Source organism: Ambystoma mexicanum, chromosome 3q, assembly GCF_040938575.1.
Source record: "Ambystoma mexicanum isolate Mex_15411 chromosome 3q, UKY_AmexF1_1, whole genome shotgun sequence".
Classification (NCBI taxonomy): Eukaryota; Metazoa; Chordata; class Amphibia; order Caudata; family Ambystomatidae; genus Ambystoma; species Ambystoma mexicanum.
In genome coordinates, this window is record NC_090926.1 from 231867713 (window position 1) to 231885038 (window position 17326).

At 49.2% G+C, this 17326-nt stretch overlaps 1 protein-coding gene across 2 annotated transcripts in view; it reads right to left on the reverse strand.

Annotated features, from left to right (window-relative positions):
* The window catches only part of TNS2 (tensin 2), a 590960-nt gene that overhangs the window by 458067 nt on the left and 115567 nt on the right, over nucleotides 1-17326 (reverse strand). Inside the window, exon 1 of one of the 2 annotated variants that reach the window (XM_069653621.1) lies at nucleotides 3760-3956. The exons of the other annotated variant lie outside the window; for it this stretch is intronic. Within the exon in view, the coding sequence (XP_069509722.1) occupies nucleotides 3760-3768 (9 nt within the window). The 5' untranslated portion in view covers nucleotides 3769-3956. Of the gene's footprint in view, nucleotides 1-3759; nucleotides 3957-17326 lie in introns of those variants that run through there. 2 annotated transcript variants of the gene reach the window in all.

A 17326-nucleotide genomic window follows, 5' to 3' on the forward strand; every position in this document is an offset into this window, starting at 1 on the left:
GGCGGGGCAAAAGGCGGTATGGGGGCGTGGCGCCCCGGGCGGTCGCCCGGTTCGCCCCCCCTTAGGTCGGCTCTGTTTACCAGACCTCAAGCTGGGTGTTCTCGGCTCGCTCCATAATCATTAAATCAAAAACACACTACCCCATAATGTAAAAATGACTTGCCCATTTCAGCTAACGCTTATGTTGGTTCATACTTAAACTAGTCGCAGACGATTTACTGAAGATGTAGACAGGCTATGATGTGTTTCAAAAGTTTAATTCCATCTTTGACTGAGGAAGTGGAGACATTTCACAAAAGCTTGCAAATATGCAAAATAAATAACTTTGATAGCTTAATTAAGGAATTTACTCCTTGTTTTCTTCTGGATCAACATTCTATTCAACCCTTGGCTAACACAGTGTAGGTGACCTGAACTCATATAACAGAAATGGCATGTGTGGATGCGTGCCCCCAAACTGGAACTCACAGCATCCATGGATGGACATTTATTTTATTTATTTTACATTTTTAAAGCGCTCACATAGCCCGCGGGCATCGAGGCGCTGTTACCGGAATTGTTTGTTTTCTTAGTTGCGTAATTGTTATTTTTTTTGGTCTTAGTTGCGTATTTATAACGCGCTTAAACACCCAGAGGTTTCTAAGCGCGGACCCGGGGATCGGACCTGTGTTGCTTCGTGTCGTCTTGCTTCCAAGATGCGCACGTTGCCGCTGAGCTATCCTCCCGGGACATTGGATGCATATACCTGCTCCTGTCGCAACTAAGAACACATAGTTTATAGTCTCCTGGTCCAACACAAGCAGTGCCTCGGATATTAATAACACAACAAAGAAGGTACCACATATGCACATTTTCCCAGAACCTCTGGACATCGGTACGTACTACTAACCCGACGCAGACTGTGCCAATGGGGGAAGGTGCTCTTGACCAGATAGAGAAGCACTCACTGCTGACCGTATTCCCCACACAAACAGAAACAGTAACCAGGGATAAGTGTATTCAGACAAGCAGTATGCATGCGTATTACACTGCCAGCAAAGACTGTACCTGCAAGTGTGTGTACAATGTATCCTACACTTCACCGGATGTGCACACCACTACCCCAACAGGGACAGTACCCGTGGGTATACTGCTACGCTAATGTCTGCACTGCCGGGACGCGGGGCTAGCTAGCCTTTTATTTGTAGCCCCTGAGCTTCTATCCGGGGCTACAACAAAAAGACCCGGGGCTATACCCCCCAGCCCCAGCACACACAACGCTTGTGCGCTTGTGTAATACCATGAAGAAAGTATCGATATATATATATATAGACGCTCTTCTGACCTAGATCAGACAATACCTATGTATGTGGGTGCCTGCTACCTGAAACAGGAAGTACCAACACATGTGCCTACCTGTCCTAAGCCGACAGAGACTGTACCCACCCGTGCATTATATGCATGGGGGCTGAGTATACTGGTAAGGGTCCAGAGAGCTCCCTGTGCCCCCATAGGAAGGACCGCAATCATTGGTTTCGGCTATGCATGCTAGATGGGTAGGCGTTGTCTGTGTCCCTGGTGTAATTTATAACGGCACTGCCAGTGATGTGGGGACATCGGGCCGTGGTAGGGGAGTCACATCCACTGTTGAATTCTGTATAAGATTAGTTCTGGGGGACAAAGCTGGAAAGGTAGCTCATCAGGTTGAGTGCCTATTGCTAAAACCTTGCGTCACTTTCACGACACTGCACTTGTGGGTCAGACTCATCTGAAGAAGGAAATGATACTTGTGTTTTGCCATTCTATGACGATTTCTTATACGGTGTATTGCCAGATCGTTTGCTCACTCGATCTGGTGTTTTGCAAGTAAGGTTTATTGAAGGGAGTACTAGGTTAGTCCATAAAAGACACATATGCAGAAGGCAGTGTTGGATCCGTAGAAGATATAGGGCCTCATCACGACTTTGGAGGTAACCCTTAAATCCGGCGGTCGCGCTATTACCGCCGGATTTAAGGATCCGCCAAATCAGGACTTTGGCGGATTTCGGCCCAGCTCTTGGCTGGGGGGAAATCCGCCAAAAATTTGCGTTATTACTGCCGGCGGGAAATCCGCCGGCGGTAAGAGCGCAAATTTTCCCCATTGAGCCCAATGGGGAATGGGGCATTCCCGAATGGGCTCAATGGGGAATGGGGAATTACATTACCGCCGAACTCGTGATCAGGCCCATAGTCTACTCTGCTGTCTACATTGTAGAACTAGGGAACGCATTTCAGCGTGCCCAGGGGAGAAATTAGGCCGGAACAAGGCAGCTACGCTCCAGCAAAAACGGTCTTGCCTGAGCACTGTTCCATGTAGACAGGAGGTCATTCTTATGTTCCCGAAATGCACTTTGTTCTTTATGCAAAGCAGCCAGAATCCTATAATCAGGGAACGCACATCATTTGACACTTAGCTCTGCCCCCAGCCCCAAGTACACCACTGACAATCTGGGCCCCAGTCCTACCCCTACATCAGAACCGCCCTATCCCATCCCTGTCTGCAGGAATGGGGGCGGGGAGGGGGGGTTCCCACGGTGAATGTTGTCAATTTCCAGCACTTAGTGAACCAATTGACACACTTTGTGATCCTGGGCGAATCCCCCTGCCTCGCTTTACCCCTTTACTCTTTCTGTCTTGTGTTCATTCTGAGCCAAAACAGGGACCACCCAGCAATGGTTAATTTCACTGCGTGTGACGGGGAAGTTCTCACCCAAGGGGAGTTATAATGTGTTGTGTTACTCACCATGTTTATAGAGCACACTCTAAACTAAATTTTTTCTTTGCTCACACATGTCAATATCACGTATGAGCCGCGGTCCTCATGCAGAAAAGTGCAATAATTTCTAGTCGACGATGAACAGCGCATGCATTCCAAATAGAGCGCTACTCCACTCCGGGGCGCGGGGGCGCTATAGACGTCCCTGGTGGTCGCCTCGCCAAGACCCGTCGCCCTTCCCTCACTCTGCTCAGCGGCCTGGCTGTCACACCCGGGATCTGAAGTATTGGTTAAGCCCATCCGCTCAGAACGGCTTGAAAATATTCTAAGTTTGTTGGTGCAAATTCTTCTGAAAAATGTGCTGCCAGAGACGCACAACTTTTTTGCTCGATGGCTTTCTCATGTCCGGCAGGAGGACTCTGCTCCCCAAACAAAAAGAATAAAAAAATGGGTTCCCGTGAACTCCTCCCCCCAGGCAGACAGCACCAGGGTGCACATTGCTACCACGGGCAGCACCTACAAATATTGGTACTCCTCGCATAACAGTTCCTGTGTGCATGTGGGTATGGCAGGGATAACCTAATACACACAGCACCTGCGGGCGCACGTTCCATACCATGGAAGCACGTTCTCCTAATCTAGCGCCGCGAGGCGCCCACACGCGCACAGTATTCTCAATGCAAAGCGAGTGCCCGCGGATGCTCTTCGCAAGGGGCCAGAGCTGCACGAACCAACAGGCTCTGTGCCAGGGTGCCCGTACTAGCAACACGGAGACCACTGGCAACTAGTGCACGGAGTTGTCCCCCATGGGTGCTGTGCACTGCAGCAATACACCCACACACACAACACGGACCGTACTTAGGGGTGCACTGCCCACTCATGGGTGCACAGTTGACACAAGACACCCCGGGCATAAGTACTCACGCACCCCAGATCAACACAAGTGGCACCTGACTTCAAAAGCCCCCTAACCACCTCCCGCAAGACACAGACACCCACAGAATGAAAATGCAGTGCATGGGTACCTGGGTCATCTCTGAGGGCAGGGGACCCCAAAACTCGGCAGCCTGCGTTCGGGCATAGTCCTCAGCGGCACTGGCCCAGCTCCACTGCAGCAGTCCCGGGATGGGAGCTGGACTCGTCCCCAGTCACACGGAGAGGAAGCCCAGCTGCTGCACTGACAGCCACGGCAGGGCCTCTGCACTCCCGCACACTGGGACAGAACTGGGAATCTAGCCCCCTCCCGCTGCCCCTCCCAGCCCAGCCCCTCCCTGCCCCGTTAGGCAATTGGGCATAGTCTGAAACGCGCACCCACTGCCCACCGCGGCATGAAGACACACAGAGGCCCGCGGGCACGCGAGGGCAAGCGGAGAAACAGAAACGCGGGCCAGCAGACATACCGGGGCGAACGCACCAGCATAAACACAGAGGCACACGAGGGTAAACACAGAACGGCAACCAGACACGCAAAGGCAAACACAGGGGCGTAATAAACACGTAGGCACACGCACAGATGACAGACAGCAATTAACACACAGCCCTCGCCCCCTGCCCAGTTTATGGCACTGCCACCCCTCATGCTAACCATCCCTCCTGCCCATTAGGGAATAGACGAGAGCGAGCCTACTGCTACACAGAGCACGTCACGAAGCACACAGAGACATGCAAGTAAACACGTGTAGGCGGAACAGACATGACACACGTGGGCACGCGCAGCAGCATAAGCACTCAGCGGCACGCGAACAGGAGCAGGGAAATATATGCAGGCACCGAAGACAAATACACAGAGGCCAGAAGACACAAACTCACGCAGGGGGGCGAAGACACAAGAGCAGACGCGCCCAGTCACACAGACACCTCAATACTAACACCTCACCTGAGTCAATATATGAATATATGCAGACAGGGCTTTAAGTGTGGTAAGAAATAGAGGGGGGTATCGTTTGGAGTCGTGGCTTGCGGTATGGGCGTGGCCTAAAAGTACACAAACCATATGAAGGTATGCAAACAAAAATATAAATGCATGTAGGCATTTATATATTTGTATGTGCACCTTACTATGGTTTGTGTAGTATGCAAGTCATCTTTTATAAACAGAAATATGTTACAAATATCTATGTTTATAAAAGATGGCTTGAAAAGTACACAAACCATAGTTTGAAGTTCAAAGCTAAATGCAATTCCTGGTATGACTCTGACCTAGCTACACTTAAACGTAAGTGTAGGGCGGCTGAGAGGAAATGGAGGACTTCCTGTTCATCCTCTGACAAACTGGCTTGTCGCCTGCTACAAAGGCAATACCGACTCTCTGTCCTCACCAAGAAGTGAGTCCACATTCAAGCTTGTGTCTCTGCAGCATCTAACAACTCGGCCGAACTCTTTAAAATCTGCAAGGAGCTGGCCAACCCTGCTGCAGTCTCTACCCCTCCTGTTGCCTCCCAGGCTCTTTGCAATGCCCTTGCCTCTCACTTCATTTCAAAAACCCAGGACATCCTGTCCACCCTCTCCACCCACACTCCTACTCTTCCCTCTCCATCTGTGCTTGCTGACCCTCCTTTAGCCACCCTCCCACCATCCTTCTCGTCCTTTCCTCCCCTGATGAGTTCGCTAGACAAGTCCAATCTATGTTAAATGTTAAAGGTATTTGTACCGCGCACAGTCACCAACGGAATTGGTCCCCAGGCTCCCAGGCGGATCTGTAAACGATAAAGGTGGGATGGGTTAGTAAGGTGAAGAAGGGAGTAGGATAGTGAGAGGAGTGGTGTTCTGTTGGCAGCTTCAACTCAGTATACACCGGGTGCTGAGCTTTGGTGCGGGTATCGGATCAGAGTCAGTCCGCGTGTGCTGTTGTTCCGGCGTATGTGTTGTTGCAGTGTTGTGTAGTGCGTGCGGCTTGTTGTGCGAGAGATGGTTGTGTGAGTTTTTTGAGTGAGATAAGTATGCAGAGTTTGAGCTTATATTGGTAAGTGGGTTACCTGACCTTTACCATGCTAACATTTATAGTTCTGTCATAGTGTGGCACCTGTCGGCCCTCACATTCCCATTGAGACGCGGCGCAGGCCAATGTTTAGGACTCCATCCAGGTGTGGTCATGCCAACCCTCACACCCCCATCCAGATGCGGCGCAGGCTAGTGTCTAGCGACCCGTCCAGGTGTGGGCATGCTAACATTCACAACTCCATCTGAGCGCCATGCAGGCTGGTGTTCACACCTCTAGGTGTGGCACATGTTAGCATTCACGTTTTTCCTAGGCACAGGCATGTTATCCTTCAATCGATCCTATCCAGGTGCGACGCAGGCCAACGTCTATCTAGATGCGTCTGCCGGTCTGGATATGTTCGTCCGGTACGTTCGAGTGGGAGTGTCACTTGGGGCTTTCGTCTGGGTCTAGGTATGTGGTCAGTCTCTGCAGCCTTCCTTTGTGGCTATTTTCCATGATGTCTTATGCTCTGTCGAATGGTTGGTTCTTTGGTTTGAGTGTTTGCCCAATTTGAGAGCGGTCGAGGTTGGAATTATTTTCGTCATTGTTTTAATGTCTGGGCGTTCTAGTGCGTCTCCGTTGTGGTTACGTTTTGAAGAGCCATGATTTGAGGAGTTTCCTGAATGCTATGTGGTTTGTTGTATTCCTTATATTCTTAGGTAGGTCATTCCAGGTTTTGGGTGCCTGGTGAGAGAAAGATGATCCTCGAAGTTTTTTTCTGTTGTAGGGTTTTGGTTCCAGGCGTATGTCGGTGCTTGATCTTAGTGTTCTTGTTGGTGGGTGTAGGCGTAGTTTGTCGCCTAGGAATTCTGCGCCTTGTTTGTGTATTGCTCTGTGCGTGATGCACATGGCCTTGAACTTTATTCGTTGTTTCATTTGGTAGCCAGTGTAGTATTTTTAGTGTGGGTGTGATGTGTTCTCTTCTGGGTAGCTTGAGGAGGAGTCTGGCTGCAGAATTTTGTATGCGCTGCAGTTTTTTTAAAAGTCGTTCGGGTATGCCCAGGTATAGGCTATTGGCATAGTCTACTCTGGACATGATCAGAGCGATGATGGTAAGTGTTTTGTTGGCAAATGACAGGAACGGTAGGATCCTTTTTGCTGCTCACAGGAGGAAGAAACATTTCTTGATTACCGAATTTACTTGTGGCTCCAGAGTGAGGTTGTTATCCATCAGGACCCCTAGGTGTTTTACAGTTGATGATGGTTCTGGTGTGGTGCCGAGCTCTCTTGGCCAGGGGATGTAACAATCATTATCTCTGTTTTGCCTGGGTTGATTTTGAGATGGTTGAGGTTCATCCAGTTGAATATGTCACAAAGGCAATTCTCTAGTGTGGTGTTTTCTTCTCGGGTGTCTTGTATGTTGAAGATTATTTGAGTATCGTCGGCGTAGTTGTAGCATGTGAGGCCGTGTTTTTTGATAAGTTTGATTAGTAGGTACATGTAGATGTTGAATAGAAGCGGGGAGAAGGATGATCCTTGTGGTACTCTGCACGTGGAGACTCTGGGTTTGGATTTACAAGGTTTCATCCATATTGTTTCTGTTCTGTTAGTTAGGAAGGATTTGATCCATAGTAGGGCAGTGTCTGTTATCCCTAGTCCTTCTAATCTCTTTATGAGGATGGCGTGGTTGACAGTGTCGAAGGCTGCAGACAGATCAAGGAGAATCAGGGCGGTGCTGTTGTCTGAATCTGCTTTTGTTTTTAGGTCGTCCCATATTGAGAGGAGAGCCGGTTCTATTCCTCTCATAGGTCTGAAGCCAACGTGTGCCTGGTCTAGTAGGCAGTGCTCTTCTATGAATTCTTGGGTTATTTGGTAGACGTACGTTTCTAGCAGTTTGGCTGTGTAGGGTATGTTGGAGATGGGTCTGTAGTTGGATAAGTCCTCTACGTCCATCTATGAAAGCCTCGTCAAAACAGGTACATTCCTGTTCTTCTAAAACCATCAAGGACCACATTGACACCCTCACTCTGGCCCTTGCTGAATTTTGAAACCACTCCTTTGCCTCGGGATCCTTCCCCTCCCCTCTGAAGCACTCACTTGTGTATCCTCTTCTCAAGAAACCCACAGCTGATCCTTCTTGTCCAGCTAACTACCGCCCAATTTCCATTACTCCGTTTCTGGGCAAACTCCTGGAAAAGCTCCCATCTCTCATCTTAACCTTCATTCCAATTCTGTTGGCTGTCTCCATGACCACCAGTCTGGCTTCAGAGCTGCCAGAAGCATGGAAAATGCTCTCCTGAACATCCGTAAAGATCTGCTCTCCAACCTTGACTCTAACATTCCCTCTGTCCTCATCCTCCTCGATCTCTCTTCTGCCTTTGACACGGTAAACCATACCATCCTCCTCAACCATCTCCGTGAAAACCTGGGTATCACTGATCAGGCTCTGGCCTGGCTGACCTCTTTCCTCTCAGATCGACCCTCCCAGGTCCAACTTGGGTCCTTCCTTTCATTTATCTTCCTCTCTACCTGTGGTGTTCCCCAGGGGTCTAACCTCTCACCCTGGCTTTTCAACCAATACCTGGCAACTCTCGCCCACTGCATTGCCACTTTCTGCTAACATTTCCAGTGCTATGCTGATCACAATCAACTCATTTTCAGGCTGCCCTCTGCCACCTCCTCTCCCTCTCTCATCTTTGATTGCCTAATTGCCATTCAAGATTGGTGTGCCGCCAATGATCTTTGTCTGAATGCCAGCAAGACAGAGATCCTCCTCATCGGCACAACTTCACCATCCTTTCCCCTCACTCTCTGGCCGGCCTCCCTTGGCCCTCCTCCTACCCCCACCTGCGAGGCTAAGAACCTCGCGGTCATCTTTGACTCCACCCTTTCCTTCTCCGCCCACATCTCTGAGGTCTCTAAAAAGTCATATTTCCTACTGCACCTCCTCAGAGGTACTCTGCCTTTCCTCTCCTTCCTGCAGAAGCTCATGGTATCCCAAGCTCTGGTTCTCTCTAGGTTGGACTATTCTAACAGCCTCTTTCTAAATCTACCTGACTCTACTCTCCGCCCTCTGCAACTAATCCAGAACAGGACTGCAAGACTTGTCCTTGGCCTCAAGCCCCGGGATCGCATCTCTCCAGCTCTGAAATCTCTCCATTGGCTCACAGTGGATGCAATGATTAAATTCAAAACCCTCTGCATTGTCCACAAGGCTTTCTGGGGCCTGGGACCAAAATACTTTCAGCTATCCCTCCACAAATACCTCCCCTCTCGAGCTCTTCGCTCCTCTAACTCCAACTCCCTCAGGGTCAGTTGTTTTTCAAAGAAACAAGTAGGGGGTAGATCTCTGTCTTCGGCTGGGGCCTCATTGCCACTCTAAAACTTGAGGAGAACCATCTCCGGTTCCGGAAGCACCTCAAAACCTTCCTCTTTTCTTCTGCCTTCGCTCCCCCTCTCCCCTGCTGATCTGTTCTCTCTTGGCACCGTGCACCTGGCCACCCTCTGACCTACGGACCCAGGTGCCTGCTCACCACGCCACCCTCCCGCACTGCCTCCGGGCCACCCCTTGCACTGGGGTCTGTATCTGTACCCATACAGCCTTTTTCTTCCTGCACTTATCAGACCTACCCTGTCTGCTGCCTTAAACCTAGCACTTGCAAATTTCTGGCTGCACTACCATTGTTTGTTGCCTTCATTATTTATTTATTGTTATTTATCTGTTTCTACTCTGCTTCGCACTTTCCACTTCTCCCCCTTCCATGCACTTTTCCCTGCCCCCTCTCCCATGCACTTGCGCGTTCTCAATGTCAATGGGTCTAGTAAGATCACTGTTTTGTTCTCCCCTGTTTCCCTCCCTTGCCCTATCGCGCTCTGAAACACTTGTTTACGAGCACGATAGAAATAAAATATCAATATCAATATCAATAGTAAGGTACGCACAGAAACATATAAATGCTTACATTTATATATTTGTTTGCGTGCCTTACTATGGTTTGTGTACTTCAAGATGGCTTTAAAAGTACAGAAACCGAGGTGTCTTTGTTCGTTGCCAACATTTATAAAAGATGGCTTGAATTGTGCACTTTTCAAGCCATATTTTATAAATATAGAAATTAGCACAAAGTCCTCAGATTCGCCGAGGGTCAAAGACACCTCGGTGACCTGGGGAGGGTAAAACAAAAGAACACTAACTTCCCCCTTGACCCCATCTGTGAAGGGTCACACGAGGAAGTTACAGTGACTGAGAGAAGTGCCAGCCAGCCACAGCAGCGGCTGCCTAGCACTTCTGTCAGCTTGTCTTACTCGAAAATGGCGGGCGCATCTCCCGTCATGGCTGGATAATGTGTCACGCCGATGTTGTGGTGCGACCGGGGGGCCCCGCCAGGGCCCTGGCTCAGCCCCACTTTTGGGAGACTCTCGGGGCCCAGCCCCGGCTGGCCCCGGCCTACTTAAAGCACTGTATGCAGGCAACATACATATTCACCCATAGTATGCTGATAACAGACACGTCCTGTGTTGTGTATATGTACACATAAACGTATGTAGATTTCTTGCATATTGCTTAAAACCACATTCAGACAGCTTCAAAGCACAGTAGGGGAAGAGAAGTGAAGATGAGGTGTGATAAGTGTTATTAACCGGCTAGACTGGCCTACATTGAATGTAGGTCAGTCTAGTCATGTGTTAACATTTATCATTTTTGCTTTACCCTTGACACCAAATAAATAATGCCACGCCACATTAAGAACGTATATGCAAAGTGGCACTACAAGTGTCGGTCTGAATTTACTTGCTTAATGTGGCACAGCATTTCTTACTTGGCATCAATGGTAAAGCAAACATGATACATGTTAGTACGTGCCTATCTTGGCCTGTGATGTCAGTCTGCATTTACTATCTTACTGTGGCATTGCAATTATTACTTTTACTTGACATCAAGGGTAAAGCAAACAAGATGAGTGGCTAGATTGGGTTACATTGGTGGCTCTAGTCTAGCAGTATATTATTTGTGTGTCATGGCATTTTTGTACTTTGTATCTAGGATAAAAGCAGACATAAGTGTGATTACTTGGCACACTAGTCTACCTTGGTATAGCCATTTTGGATATACTTTCTTTCTGTGGCATGGCATTTTTTTACTGGCTGGAAGTCCTTATATGCTAATACTGGCATATATTGGTGCATCGTGGATGAGCACAGTCGTCACGATAATGTTTTATATACTACCATATGTTGTGGGCAACGGCATAATGAAAATGCATTGGAACATTCTCCTGTCCACTTTTGGTCAATTGCATCTATTGGGATTGTTCATGTGCTACCATACAAAATTGATTGGAAACTGTCTTTTACCACATTTTTCACAGAAAGCGATGTAAAATGCCCAATTTTAACCCATTATTTAAAAAAGGGAAGAACCCCCTGAACACTCTTTGCTTAGTTCAGTGTCCAATGTTTTTGGATGGTGGCACAGCGAAAGAGGCACGAGCAAATTGAAACATGGCGAAGGCATGGTGCAGGGGTTGACCCAGGAGTCTGTGCACCCACCTGCAAGTTGAGAAACGTTCAAGTCACCACCAGTTCCATTCCACTCACCACTCACCTCCACTCCTGCACACCACGCATGTCTCTGAAATCAGGTAGTGACTCCATGTCCTGTCCCAGCCTATCAATATCCTGTATGAGTGGCAGAGGGGCAGCACAAAAAGTTGTTAGTCAATTGCAGAATTTCTTTCAAAATGTTTCATGTAGGGTGTCCAGCAAACCTCTTTCAGGGCAGGTGGGAAACGTTTCTGGCTCCTGAGTTCGTCTGGCACAGCCCAAAAGAAGGGCCAGGCTAGAGAGAGCTCTTGTTTCGCCTGGGTTGGCCCATGCCTCGCAGGGCTTGCTTTCCAAGCTCTATAAATTGGCTAATAGTAACATCTGTTATTTTATGCCATGAAGCAACTGGCACTCACTGTGTTGCAGTGCCGTTTGACGCTCGGGTACTATAGCTCAGTGGCAACGTGCTCGTCTTGGAAGCAAAATGACACAGAGCAACACAGGTTCAAATCCATGGTCTGTGCTTAGCAACCCCTTTGGTATTAAGCTCATTATAAATAACCAATTGTTATTATTATGCTGCCACCAGGTAGCCTTTAGACGTTAGTGGTATTGTGGGAGTTGGGCAAGGGACTCCAAGGAGATGGTGCCTTAGGTCGCACTGCTCCCTTTAAGCACACATTTGGCAGACAGAGATAACCATCAATAAGAGGACTTTTGGGGGGCGTGGCCAGCTACCGAACGATGCGGACGTGAGCCTTCGAGCTCCCGGCCCCGCTACATACATCCTGCTTAAATCGCCTGCCATCCGTGTCGAACGACAACTATTAATCACACCCTCAGCGAGGGGAACCGCTGCTGAAAATTTTCGTGAGAAAATCGTAGCGAAAAGTGCGACGGCGAGGTGTCCGGAGGAAAGAGATCTCCCCAAAGTGTCCCGAGGGAGAGATTCCAAGATGGCGCCAGGCTACGTGCTGATGTAAACCTGCCTACGCAGCAAAGATACGAGATTGTGAACGGACGCCGGCTAAAGGAGACGAGAGGTGCAGAGAGAGGACCTGGGACGTCCCCCAACAAGGAGGGGGTGCGGGTGGACAGTAACAGACAGTGAGGCACGGAGCGTGGCTACGTGGGGGTTGCCCGCGAGAGGAAGGCTGCCTCGCCTCTACCCCGACTAAGGAGCCTGGAGCAGCAACTCCACAGGACCACGGCCCGCCTGAAGGTACTGGAAGCGAGAGTAGACGAAGGAGAGGGCAGGTCGCGACGGAACAATGTACGCATCCTAGGCAGCGCTCTTTAAAATGATGTCCCTACCCCGACTCCTATACATATTACAAAATGACCCACTTCACGTCCCCCCTAACGTATTCGGGAAAATAGATCAATCAATCCGAAAGTTGCTGTGGAATGATGCCCCCCCCCCTGCATAGCACTTGCCACGCTCCAAAGATCCATTTGGGAGGGCGGAAAAGGGCTTCCCCAGATACAGACATAATATTGTGCCAGCCAACTGACAATCGTAAATGACCAATTGCACGGGGACAAATCCGCGCCGCATAACCGCACATTAGAAATTGACACTCCTGAAAACCCTGTCATGCAATATCTTTATAGGAAAAGGGCCCGTCCAAACATCTCCAATATGCGGACACACCTGAACCAAATCTGGACTGACGCACACAAATTTGTGGGATGGGGCAACAAGCTGTCGCTAGCCCAACCACTGTGGAACAACAGAAATCTCCCGGGAGTATACAATCTCCCCAAATGGCCGCTCTGGTCCCAACATGGAAAACTAACATTGGGTGATGTCGTGAGAGAGGGCATCGTAATTCCATTCTCGGAGCTGGCGCTCAACCTCACACTTCCCCAAACTGAACAATATCATTATACTCAGTTGCAACACGCACTACAAAGCAATCTCCCTGATATGACTGCATTGCCGGAATTCACCCCAATAGAAAGGAACCTCTTCCCGGAGCGAATCACTCAGAAAGTGACGTCAGTCCTGTATAGTGCCATAACCTCCTTTGGCACGACAGAATTGGAAGCTCTACAGACAAAATGGGAGATGGATGTGGGTACAATACTACCGGAAGAATGGGTCATAGCCCTGATGTTTCCTAGGGAGGTAGCCATATCGTCAAGGCTCAGGCTGATACAGTTAAAGGTACTACATAGAGTATACTATCCTAGAGTGGCTCTCTACAAAGGGGAAAGGATAAATGACCCAACCTGCCTGCGATGCAAGACAGAGGAAGGTACCTTCTTTCACATACTCTGGACATGCACACACATTCAGCAGTTCTGGGACGCATGTTGCAACAAGCTATCTAGAGTCCTAGGTAAAGAGATCCCCAGAGATCCTAAGCTGCTACTGTTGGGAATAGACGATGAAGTCAACCTGTCAAAATATGAAAAACTGTTTGTGTTCACCACTACCGCACCTATCAAAAGAAACATTGCTCAGAAATGGGGGTCGGAGGTGACTCCGAGTTATGGACAATGGACGACAGACGTAGACATCTGTGTTGCAATGGAGCACAGGGTATACACGGCCAGAGGATGTCCGGCCAAGGCGCAAAAGGTATGGCAAAAATGGGAAGACGCCCACTGAAAGGTGACGCGGCGCAGGCCAATGTTTAGGACTCCATCCAGGTGTGGTCATGCCAACCCTCACACCCCCATCCAGATGCGGCGCAGGCTAGTGTCTAGCGACCCGTCCAGGTGTGGGCATGCTAACATTCACAACTCCATCTGAGCGCCATGCAGGCTGGTGTTCACACCTCTAGGTGTGGCACATGTTAGCATTCACGTTTTTCCTAGGCGCAGGCATGTTATCCTTCAATCGATCCTATCCAGGTGCGACGCAGGCCAACGTCTATCTAGATGCGTCTGCCGGTCTGGATATGTTCGTCCGGTACGTACGAGTGGGAGTGTTACTTGGGGCTTTCGTCTGGGTCTAGGTATGTGGTCAGCCTCTGCAGCCTTCCTTTGTGGCTATTTTCCATGATGTCTTATGCTCTGTCGAATGGTTGGTTCTTTGGTTTGAGTGTTTGCCCAATTTGAGAGCGGTCGAGGTTGGAATTATTTTCGTCATTGTTTTAATGTCTGGGCGTTCTAGTGCGTCTCCGTTGTGGTTACATTTTGAAGAGCCATGATTTGAGGAGTTTCCTGAATGCTATGTGGTTTGTTGTATTCCTTATATTCTTAGGTAGGTCATTCCAGGTTTTGCGTGCCTGGTGAGAGAAAGATGATCCTCGAAGTTTTTTTCTGTTGTAGGGTTTTGGTTCGAGGCGTATGTCGGTGCTTGATCTTAGTGTTCTTGTTGGTGGGTGTAGGCGTAGTTTGTCGCCTAGGAATTCTGCGCCTTGTTTGTGTATTGCTCTGTGCGTGATGCACATGGCCTTGAACTTTATTCGTTGTTTCATTGGTAGCCAGTGTAGTATTTTTAGCGTGGGTGTGATGTGTTCTCTTCTGGGTAGCTTGAGGAGGAGTCTGGCTGCTGCATTTTGTATGCGCTGCAGTTTTTTTAGAAGTCGTTCGGGTATGCCCAGGTATAGGCTATTGGCATAGTATACTCTGGACATGATCAGAGCGATGATGGTAAGTGTTTTGTTGGCGAATGACAGGAACGGTAGGATCCTTTTTGCTGCTCACAGGAGGGAGAAACATTTCTTGATTACCGAATTTACTTGTGGCTCCAGAGTGAGGTTGTTATCCATCAGGACCCCTAGGTGTTTTACAGTTGATGATGGTTCTGGTGTGGTGCCGAGCTCTCTTGGCCAGGGGATGTAACAATCATTATCTCTGTTTTGCCTGGGTTGATTTTGAGATGGTTGAGGTTCATCCAGTTGAATATGTCACAAAGGCAATTCTCTAGTGTGGTGTTTTCTTCTCGGGTGTCTTGTATGTTGAAGATTATTTGAGTATCGTCGGCGTAGTTGTAGCATGTGAGGCCGTGTTTTTTGATAAGTTTGATTAGTAGGTACATGTAGATGTTGAATAGAAGCGGGGAGAAGGATGATCCTTGTGGTACTCTGCACGTGGAGACTCTGGGTTTGGATTTACAAGGTTTCATCCATATTGTTTCTGTTCTGTTAGTTAGGAAGGATTTGATCCATAGTAGGGCAGTGTCTGTTATCCCTAGTCCTTCTAATCTCTTTATGAGGATGGCGTGGTTGACAGTGTCGAAGGCTGCAGACAGATCAAGGAGAATCAGGGCGGTGCTGTTGTCTGAGTCTGCTTTTGTTTTTAGGTCGTCCCATATTGAGAGGAGAGCCGATTCTGTTCCTCTCATAGGTCTGAAGCCAACGTGTGCCTGGTCTAGTAGGCAGTGCTCTTCTATGAATTCTTGGGTTATTTGGTAGACGTACGTTTCTAGCAGTTTGGCTGTGTAGGGTATGTTGGAGATGGGTCTGTAGTTGGATAAGTCCTCTACGTCCATCTATGAAAGCCTCGTCAAAACAGGTACATTCCTGTTCTTCTAAAACCATCAAGGACCACATTGACACCCTCGCTCTGGCCCTTGCTGAATTTTGAAACCACTCCTTTGCCTCGGGATCCTTCCCTTCCCCTCTGAAGCACTCACTTGTGTATCCTCTTCTCAAGAAACCCACAACTGATCCTTCTTGTCCAGCTAACTACCGCCCAATTTCCATTACTCCCTTTCTGGGCAAACTCCTGGAAAAGCTCCCATCTCTCATCTTAACCTTCATTCCAATTCTGTTGGCTGTCTCCATGACCACCAGTCTGGCTTCAGAGCTGCCAGAAGCATGGAAAATGCTCTCCTGAACATCCGTAAAGATCTGCTCTCCAACCTTGACTCTAACATTCCCTCTGTCCTCATCCTCCTCGATCTCTCTTCTGCCTTTGACACTGTAAACCATACCATCCTCCTCAACCATCTCCGTGAAAACCTGGGTATCACTGATCAGGCTCTGGCCTGGCTGACCTCTTTCCTCTCAGATCGACCCTCCCAGGTCCAACTTGGGTCCTTCCTTTCATTTATCTTCCTCTCTACCTGTGGTGTTCCCCAGGGGTCTAACCTCTCACCCTGGCTTTTCAACCAATACCTGGCAACTCTCGCCCACTGCATTGCCACTTTCTGCTAACATTTCCAGTGCTACGCTGATCACAATCAACTCATTTTCAGGCTGCCCTCTGCCACCTCCTCTCCCTCTCTCATCTTTGATTGCCTAATTGCCATTCAAGATTGGTGTGCCGCCAATGATCTTTGTCTGAATGCCAGCAAGACAGAGATCCTCCTCATCGGCACAACTTCACCATCCTTTCCCCTCACTCTCTGGCCGGCCTCCCTTGGCCCTCCTCCTACCCCCACCTGCGAGGCTAAGAACCTCGCGGTCATCTTTGACTCCACCCTTTCCTTCTCCGCCCACATCTCTGAGGTCTCTAAAAAGTCATATTTCCTACTGCACCTCCTCAGAGGTACTCTGCCTTTCCTCTCCTTCCTGCAGAAGCTCATGGTATCCCAAGCTCTGGTTCTCTCTAGGTTGGACTATTCTAACAGCCTCTTTCTAAATCTACCTGCCTCTACTCTCCGCCCTCTGCAACTAATCCAGAACAGGACTGCAAGACTTGTCCTTGGCCTCAAGCCCCGGGATCGCATCTCTCCAGCGGCTCACAGTGGATGCAATGATTAAATTCAAAACCCTCTGCATTGTCCACAAGGCTTTCTGGGGCCTGGGACCAAAATACTTTCAGCTATCCCTCCACAAATACCTCCCCTCTCGAGCTCTTCGCTCCTCTAACTCCAACTCCCTCAGGGTCAGTCGTTTTTCAAAGAAACAAGTAGGGGGTAGATCTCTGTCTTCGGCTGGGGCCTCACTGCCACTCTAAAACTTGAGGAGAACCATCTCCGGTTCCGGAAGCACCTCAAAACCTTCCTCTTTTCTTCTGCCTTCGCTCCCCCTCTCCCCTGCTGATCTGTTCTCTCTTGGCACCGTGCACCTGGCCACCCTCTGACCTCCGGACCCAGGTGCCTGCTCACCACGCCACCCTCCCGCACTGCCTCCGGGCCACCCCTTGCACTGGGGTCTGTATCTGTACCCATACAGCCTTTTTCTTCCTGCACTTATCAGACCTACCCTGTCTGCTGCCTTAAACCT